Source organism: Grammomys surdaster, unplaced genomic scaffold (genome assembly GCF_004785775.1).
Source record: "Grammomys surdaster isolate TR1022 unplaced genomic scaffold, NIH_TR_1.0 262, whole genome shotgun sequence".
Classification (NCBI taxonomy): Eukaryota; Metazoa; Chordata; class Mammalia; order Rodentia; family Muridae; genus Grammomys; species Grammomys surdaster.
Genome location: NW_021604703.1, coordinates 5,140,009 through 5,149,696, shown reverse-complemented (window position 1 = coordinate 5,149,696; position 9,688 = coordinate 5,140,009). Strand labels below are relative to the sequence as shown.

General features: G+C 43.6%; 1 protein-coding gene across 1 annotated transcript; it reads left to right on the top strand.

Moving 5' to 3' along the window:
- The first annotated feature begins 4,268 nt into the window (after window positions 1-4,268).
- On the top strand, window positions 4,269-5,192 carry LOC114628025 (olfactory receptor 1361-like). Its single transcript, XM_028775976.1, has one exon. It carries the CDS (start codon window positions 4,269-4,271, stop codon window positions 5,190-5,192), a length of 924 nt encoding a protein of 307 aa, XP_028631809.1.
- Window positions 5,193-9,688: the final 4,496 nt, after the last annotated feature.

The window sequence follows — 9,688 nt, the reverse complement described above, 5'->3', positions numbered from 1 at the left end:
GCTTTATATATTTGGATAAGAGGGCAGGACAAACACGGCTTAGCTAGTAAAGATGCATGCAGCCAAACTGATACCCTGGATTCACTGGATCCCCAGAACCTACATAGTGGAAGGAGAGAACCAGCTCCTGTAAGCTGTCCTCTAACCTGCATATGTGCACTGCCATACCTACACATACAGAAGAAGGAAGGAGGGGAGGGAGGAAGGATTAAGCAAGTCTGGAGAGGCAGTGCAACTTGCCTGGCATGTGTTATTCCCTGGTTTCAATCCTCAGCACAGCAATGAAATAATAAAATAAAAATAGTGCAATCACCATGCTCACATTAATGGATAATAAATCAGCAAAGTTATCCATTGACAGTGGAGACATTTACTTGGGGTTTGAAAAGTGATATATCTTGAGAAATATTTCAATATCCCAATAGAAGTATAAATTGAGTAAAACTTGGTGCTGGAGAGGAGGGTGGTGTGTTAAGAGCACTTGTTGCTGTTCTTGAAGATCCAGGATGGACCCCAGCACACACACACGGTGCTTACCAATGTCTCTAACTCCAGTAACTCTACTGGCTCCTCCATCACTGCACCCATGGTGCATAGATGTGCAAAGGCAACCACTCATGTGCATAAAAATAAAAATTAAAAACAGGAAAAATTGTATCTCTGAGGGTTTTCAGTTTCTGTTTTGTGTGAACTACATTTCCCATCTCAGAGCTGACAACTGGCTTGGGTGTATAAGCTACTTCATCATCATGACAGTGTATCCTTTTCTCTGCCCCTCCTCTCACTGGCTTGTCAAAGAACAAACAGCAAAGGAAAGAGAGGCAAGGCGGCCATGTCTGTCCCAGTGTTTCACAAGAAATGACTTCAGGACAATATTTTCAGTGTTCAAACAGAATGTAAACAGTCAGCACTTAGTACTGGTCCCTAGTGAGGACCTCCAAGGAATGGTGCCCCAGTGTGTTAGTCGTTGTCATGGCAACCCTGATCTGCAGAGATGGTGAGTCTATTTATTTACTCACCGAAGCTTGACCATATTGAGCCAACCATTTCCTCCTAGAAGTTCTCTAGTGGTGTGTGTCCCACAAATGAATTGTCCCAAATCTAGTGTCAAGCATGGAATCCACAGAGATGAGAGTTGTGTAAGAGCCACAGACAGCACAGACAGCTGCAGGTGAGTCAAGCTGGGCAGGTAAGTGGGCACACCCATCTCAGCAGCAGACAGGGTCACCGAGACACAACTCAGGAATGCATGTGGTAAACGAGGTCCAGGATCAGAGGGAAAGCTTCTTGGTCAGCACTCTGACTTTTCTCTGTCTACCCACCAAGATGTGCTGCCCACCAAGAACAGGGCAGTCTCTTCCCAAGACAAAAGTTCCTGACAGGAAAAGGAAGGGTGCAAGTTAGGAATAGCAGGGCAAGAAACAGAGAAGACAGTTTACTGAGAAGCGTGGCCAAATGTACTCAACCAAGAGGTGGAAGGGAGGAGGGTGAGGAGCAGAGACGGACAAAGTGAGGGAGAGATCATGAGAGTGAGAGTGACAGGGAGCGGTGGGGGAAGGAGAGGGAGGTGGAGTGGGAGTGAGATTGAGGGAGAGTGAGAGAGCAAGAAAGAGACACAGAGAGACAGAAACACTGAAAGGTAATCTCTGGGTAAGATGCTCCAAATCTCTGTCTTGGTGTTTCTTTTTTATGTCCATCCATTGTGATCTGTGATCACACAGGGAATGTGCTTCTGACTAAGGTTATGTGGATGCCAGGCTTAGTCCCACAGAGGGACACTGGTTGATTCTAGTACAGGGAGTAACATCCTGCATTTGACGATTCAGGGTGACCAGCACCCAGCTATGCAGACATATCAGGCATCTCGAACACAGTTGCACATCCTGTGACTCCTAAAAGATTAATGTAAGGCAACTAAATGTACCGGTCAAAGGTGGTGTTGAATCTCTCTCTCTCTCTCTCTCTCTCTCTCTCTCTCTCTCTCTCTCTCTCTCTCTCTCTCTCTCATATTTGTATGTGCACTCTCTCACTCTTGTGCTCTCTCAGAAACCTTCAAGGGAGCTGAGTAAGATTTATAAGACATGTGGTGACTCTCCAGTCACGGCAGGATGAGCCATGACGTAGTGGGCTCCCTGCTGAATCAGAACATGACATTTTAAACCATGAAAGGCATAATTCCAACACAATTGAACAGATCCCTCTTGTCATCCTACTCTCTCTCCCAGAAAATCCATCTACCATGAAGACCAGAGGAGTATAAGTAGCAGCCAGCACACCCACTGTCTGCTTCATGGTCTATCCCACAACCTCCCCTGACCCCTCACCTCTCAACTTCCATAGCCCCTTCCTTTACCTGTGACCCACTGCCCCCATCTTCTAGCTCTCTACCGTGGTTCTAGATGTTAGTACAGGTAAGACAAGCTCACATCTCTGCACTGTATTCCCGTTTTCACCAATTTTCACTCACAGTAGCCAACACCTCACTGTCCCCATAATATGTACATCTTCAGCCAACCCCACATGGGATCTCTATATGTTTTCCCTTGCTGTTGCTTCTTTTTCTCCTTCCAAGTCTTTTGATTTCCAAGTGTTTGAAGGGAAAACACTTCTCCTTTCATGCTGAAACTAGAATTCTTTAATGAATGCTTTAGATAGATTTTTACCTGAACCTTTGTCCCTGGACATTTCTCCTTCTGGGAGTTTCTCTTAAATGCACTGCATGGATTTTCTCTTTGTCAATTAATAATGCTCTTTCTTCCAGAAAAAAAATAGTCCAAAGGCTGTAGAGATAGCTGAGTGGCTAAGAATCTGCACTGCTCTCAGAGAGGACCCGAGTTCAGTTCCTGGCATTCATGTTAGGTGGCTCAGGACAACCTGTAGCTCCAACTCCCAGGGATCCAACCATCCTCTTTTGGTTCCATAATCAATACACTCAGCTTCAAATACACACAGAGACATATGCAATAAATTAATAAAACAAATCTTTAAAAGCAATTCATTCAACTGTATCTGCTTGGGATGCACAAAGTTGGAAGAGCTTGTGTGGAGGTAGAAACATGGACCAAAAACTGTGCGCTCCGGTGGCAATGGCTGTGTGGTAGATAAAGTGCTGGGGGTTTAAAAACACTAGAAAGGCCTATCAAAGCCCAGGGACACCCCAAATTCTAAGAAAACAGCATAGCTGCAAATACAACTGCACATTTGTAGGACAGCATTTAATAAACTGTTTGCCATGTAGTTTAATTGTCAACCAGTGGCAGCTTTATGAAACTGCAGAGCGATGGCCAGATGGGTAGCCTGCAGTTCCCAGTGCTGAGTACCCTAAGACTGGGGGGATAGCAGATTGCTTGAGTCCATGATACCAAGACCAGTCTGGGTGCCATAGTAATACCATGTGTCCTGGCTGGTTTTGTGTGTCAACTTGACACAAGCTAGAGTCATCAGAGAGGAAAGATCTTCATTTGAGAAAATGCTTCCATGTGACATTTCAACTATGGGGCCATCCTGTGCATTTTCTCAACTAGTGATCAATGGCAAAGGGCCTACTGCCCCGTGCATGGTGCCATCCCAGATCTGGTGGTCCTGGGTTCTATAACAAAGCAGGCTAAGAAAGCCATTGACAGCAAGTCAATAAGCAGCACCCCTCCATGGAATCTACATCAGCTCCTGCCTCCAGATTCTAGCCTTGTTTGAGTTCCTGTCCTAACTTCTTTCAATGCCGGACTATAGTCTGGAAGTGTAAGCTGAATAAACTCTTTCCTTCTCAACTTGTTTTTTGGTCATGGTGTTTCATTGCAGCAATACTAACCCTAACTAAGACATGCTGTCTCAAAAACATATAGCTTGCACACAGGCACACACACACACACACACACACACACACACACACATGGTGTTTATATGGTATAGAAAAACCACAAGATTATTTTGAATTCTCCTTTCTAATATGATATTGATTAATTGCATGACAGTTCTGGTAGGTTTCTTTATCTGTCAGGTGAATTATTTTACCTCAATCATTAGACTAAGTTTAATATTGTGGAAAAAAAACTAAACAAGTTTGGAACAAGCCAGTAGGAGTAATTTACAAAACTACAGCCACTTGTAAATGAAAGTTGTTCTAACTAGCCAGGATTTTGTTTAAGATTACACAAGAGACAATTTGGTTTCAGTTCATTCTCAACCTATCATTAAACTGTTTTAAATCTTATGTTTTGCTCAAAAGTTACAAATGATCTGACCTCATGACAAAACTGTTCTCCACAGACATGGATGGAGACAATCAGACAATGGTCACAGAATTTATCCTCCTGGGACTCACGGGACAGTCAGAGAAAGAAGAGGTTGTGTTTGGAATGTTCTTATGGATGTACTTGGTCACCATCTCTGGGAACTTTCTCATCATCCTGGCCATCAGCTGTGACTCTCATCTCCACACACCCATGTACTTCTTCTTGGCCAACCTCTCCAGTGTTGACATTAGTGCTCCATCTGTCATTGTCCCCAAGACACTGTTGAATCATATGTTGGGAAGCAAGTCCATTTCTTTCACAGGGTGTATGATCCAGATCTATTTCTTCATCACATTCAGCAACATGGATGGCTTCCTCCTGAGTGTGATGGCCTATGACCGCTATGTGGCCATCTGTCACCCTCTCCACTACACCATGATGATGAGGCCCAGACTCTGTGTTCTCCTGGTGGTCATATCATGGGCCATCACAAACCTGCATGCTCTCTTGCACACTCTCCTCATGGTTCGACTCACCTTCTGTTCCCACAATGCAGTGCGCCACTTCTTCTGTGACCCCTACCCTATCCTGAAGCTCTCTTGTTCTGACACCTTCATCAATGACCTGATGGTCTTCACCATTGGTGGACTGGTATTTCTGACACCATTTACATGCATTATTGTTTCCTATGCCTACATCTTCTCTAAGGTTCTGAAGTTAAAATCTGCCCAGGGAATAAGGAAAGCCCTGTCCACATGTGGGTCTCATCTCACTGTGGTCTCCCTCTTCTATGGGGCGATCCTGGGCATCTATATGCACCCTTCATCTACATACACAGTACAGGACACAGTGGCCACTGTCATCTTCACAGTGGTGACACCCATGGTCAATCCCTTCATCTACAGCCTGAGGAATCGTGACATTAAAGGAGCTCTGAGGAAGATAATTCTCCAATCTTAGTATTCAAAGATTTTAGAATTGAGAGGACTCCTACACATCTTTATAGAGAAATCAATGTATATAGGTCTACCTTTCACTGTGACCCTTCCTGGAATTATGGCTACGTGATCATGATCACCCTTTTAAATCTGAAACTGACAAGAGGTTATTATCCCCAAAGCAACAGTTTGTTATGTCTTTAAAGGGCTGGTTTTTAAAGTATTCACTTTGTAGTCAAGAAAATGTGAAGTTTGGAAATATTGGAAATTATTTATCCGGGGAAAGGTCTAACAGTCATCCAAGGCAAGGCTCCCGCAGTGAACTTCAGAGGACTCACAGGGTCTTAACAACTACAGACTATTAATTACAGAGTGATTATCTCTGTTGTCAGGGTTTCTTCATTGCTGTAGGGAGAAGAGGGAATCCTTAGTAAATGTGTTTTGTTGGCACAGGTACAGCCATGTAGAAGACTCCAACAGCATTGGCAGGTAAGACTCAATAGGGATGGCAAAGCTTTCCTTGGGAATCCAAGCGTGAGTGAGTGACCGGTGTGTGCAAATATTAGCAACTATAGCTTTCTCCTCCAGCATGTTAACAGCCGTAGTATGCTCATCTCCCATAGAGATTAGTAAGCCAATGCCCCTATGTAGTGAGTAACAAGCACACTGAGGTTCTGGGGTGTGGTGGTAGTAGGTGCCCTCCATCAGAGTGATCACACCTCCACCTGATCTCAGCTTTCCTTTACATGTGTCTGCTTTCTTCATTGCTTCATCACCCAGTGTTAAGGTTTCAATATCCAAGCTGCAACAGGTCATAGCACCTTGCTGTTCAGGTGCCTCTTCCTGTGTCTTACCACCCATCACAGCTCAGGATATGGTTCTTTATGACCTCTCCCAAATACACATACACACCCAACCTGACCTTTTTGGTGTTTCCTACTGACCATAGGTACTAGTCAGGAACAAGCAGTAGAAGCTTCACACAAAATCTGTGTCTCAGATGCAATCCTCATTGTCCCTTAGAGTCTCTGCTGGAAGCAGAGATTCTCTTAAGGCTGAGGTGTGCCATATTACTATAGAATCTTAGGGACATAGGAACATATGTAAAGAGGAGAATCAGGGGCTGGCAAGATGGCTTGCTGTACAACCTGACCACTTGGGTGGATCCCTGGATCACATGATGGGCAAAGAGAACTGATACTCAAAAGACACCCCCTGCCCTTCATACATGTTATGTGCCACACATGGGCCCACTCTACAATATTAGAATAAAGAGCAGGACAAGGATAGTCAGTGGGTTCGTCAAAGGGTCATGAGTCAAAAGGGAAGAAAGTCACTCCCCTCCCCACTCTTAGATAAGTCATCATCTGCCATAAAGAACGCTATGCTGGGAAGGAGTAAAAGAGTGTATATAATTGAAATATACTATGTACATTTGTGAAAATGTCACATTGAAACTCATCATTCTTTATAGGTAATACTCACTAATTTAAAAAACAATAAAAGCTTTAAAAAGAAGTGGGTACACACAAGGCCTCTACAAAGGACTCTGGCAATTTTTTTTCCAGGGCTTGAGTTAGTATACTTCAGGTCTGGTCCAAGAGCCCCCTTTCCCTCAGCCTAAATGCTGAGAGCACTATATGGACAATCTATGCCTAGTACTAATAAATCTTTGAGGGGTAACAATTTGTAAACCAATGACAACAGGAGAAATGTTTGACCTCGGTGGTTGTTGAAACAGATGGCTGTCCTTCCCTCTGTACAGTTCTTCAGACATCCCTGTATCTGGACAAAGTAGAGACCAGGGATTAGCCTGGGTCAGGACATTTAGAGCCCCATGAATCACCTGCCTCAGTCTCTCCAAGTGTGCATTCCACAGCTAGACCCAGGGAGCTCTTCTTGGTACAGGCTGGGGATGCAAACTCCCAGAGACTATGATTGTTCTTCTGTAGTACTGCTGGTGCTTCAGGGCGGAAGCAATGCGTTCCAGGACTTCCACTGTCAACAGATGACTCAGTTTTGGGCACAGCCTTTTGGGCTCATGGGTTTCATCTATTCTGTGGATACTGAGCCTTTTGCCTGGTTGATTAGACTATCTGTGAGTCTCAGAGCCCTGCTGGGACCATTTTCAACAGACCACCCTTGGCTGATATATTCATTAATTTTCTGTTGCTATGATGAAATGCCCTGACCAAAAATGACTTAGAGGAGAAAAGTTCCAGAAGGGTTATGTGCAGAGAAAGACATGCAGAGATGACATTTCGTCCCTACAAAGGACACAGAGGAAGAACAGGGAGTGGGGACTGGTTATAAAACATTGAGACCCACACCCAGTGACATACTTCCTCCAGCAAGGCTCTACCCCCTTAAAGGTTCCATAACCTTCCAAAATAGTCCCACCAACTGGGGACCAAGTGTTCAAAAGCACGAGCCTTTTGGAGGCATTTCTCATGCAAGCCACCACATCAGAGAATGTAGCTCATCCTTGAAATTTGCCAAGTGCTCTAGAGGCTCTAGGTTTAGTCTCCAGTGTGGTGCTACTAACCCTGCTCCAACCCTACTCATATTCAAACATGCCATAGTGTTCAAGGTTATGCTGTATTTCTGGTGCAACATTTCTGGTTTGTGATCTTGTGGGGGGAGTGTTGGGGAGAAGATGACTTACTTTATGTTCATAGCATCTTGGAGTGTAGGTCAGGGGACAGAAGGAAGGAAAGGGATGTGAGGAGATGCCCACAAAATCAACTCAAATGAACTCCAAACAGTCAAAGCCAAAACCATTAATCAACAAGCAAATATTGTATTACAGTGTAAGCACCTTGGCAAAAATCAAAACTCTAAAATAATCCCAAAATCTCATATTGACAAGTACCAACATGATACCACAGGTAGAAAATTCCAGAACTGACCTTACCAGGCAGGTAGCAATCAAAACTTAGGTGCACTAAAATATTGTATGACGTTACTTCTAGGCTACATGCATAAGTTACATATAAAACACACTAATTCATTTTACATTTCTGTATAGTTTCAGTCCAAGTTGTTTTATTATACAGACAAAAATATTCTGAAGTATGAGAAAACCTGAAACCTGAAACAGTTTTGATCCCAGGCATTTTGGACCAAAGATATACAACTTGTATTGAGTAGTGACTTAAAATATGAAATATATTTTAAACGTCCATTCAGATTAAAATAAGTGTTAGAATAAGCAAAGAGATGAATAGGAACAGATTTTCCATATAGAAACTTCCAAATGGAATGAGTATCCTGTGGTGGTTTGAATAAAAATGGCTCCCCAAGGTTGATGTTAGAATGCTTATTAACAAAAAAGTAGAACAGTTTGAGAAGGATTAAAAGGATTAGGAGGTGTGGCATTTTAGGAGGAGATGTGGCTTTTAGGAGATGTGACCTTTTAGGAGGAGGTGTGACCTTATTGGAGGAGGTGTGGCCTTGTTGGAGGAGGTGTGGCCTTGTTGGAGGAGGTGTGGCCTTGTCGAGGAGGTGTGGCCTTGTCGAGGAGGTCTGTCATTGGGGGTGGGCTTTGAGGTTTCAAAAGCGCATGCCAGGCTCCATCTCTCTTTCTGCCTATGGATCAGGATGTAGAACTCTTAGCTACTTCTCCAGCACTGATGGAAACTATGCCTTAGTGACTCATGGGGACCAGGAAGGAGAAAGTGCACCTGTGCAAGTCTTATTTACTCCCTCCACCACCATGTTCATTCTATCCAGGGATCCAGCCCATAATGGAAAGAATCCTTTTCTGGCTAATTGCAAGTATCTTTCAGAAGCTTCATTACCTACCGTACCAAAAAAAAAGTCTTTAGGCGGAGATATAGTGAGACAGTGTAGACAGGAGTGATAATCTACTGCATTCAGTTGGTATTGATATTCATCATAAAGTTCCATGGGTTAAAGAGACACAGAAAGAAGAATAAAAAGATTTCTGCTCATTTCTCCTCCCACCCCCATATTTCTCACCCACTAAAGCTCAGTGAAGACTACAATGTCATACCACAGACAGAGCCCCTTCTGGCAATTCTAAGCCAGTGGATGGAAAGGTGGTGATTTTTTGACTGTGTTCAAGGCTGGGCACAGTGCCAATTTGCTTCTGGAGAAGATGCTTCATGCTACCAGACAAGAAGGTCATTATAAAAGCCTTGACATGTTTCATTTGCTCAATAGATGAATATCAACTAGTACCAGAATCCAAACAAACGCTATGCACATGGCTTTTCCTAACTCTCTGACCATAGCAGCAGGAGACACTTTTATAAAAAGATGTCTAGGAACTGGTCAGGAGAAAATGTCACTTCTCTCAAGTACATCACAGATGTAAAATGTAATGATAACATCTGTACAACGGCATCTAACAGCAAATGAAATGCAGGAAGATAGGAAGGTGTGTTCCAATTCCCAAAGAGCATGGGGACTGAAAATCCTAACCCAAATGCTCTGATGCTGTGATGATGCTGTGATGCTGTGATGATGCTGTGATGATGCTGTGATGATGCTGTG

Coding starts and splice junctions, on each gene's coding strand:
- LOC114628025 (XM_028775976.1), top strand. CDS start 4,269: ATGGATGGAGACAATCAGACAATGGTCACAGAATTTATCCTCCTGGGA.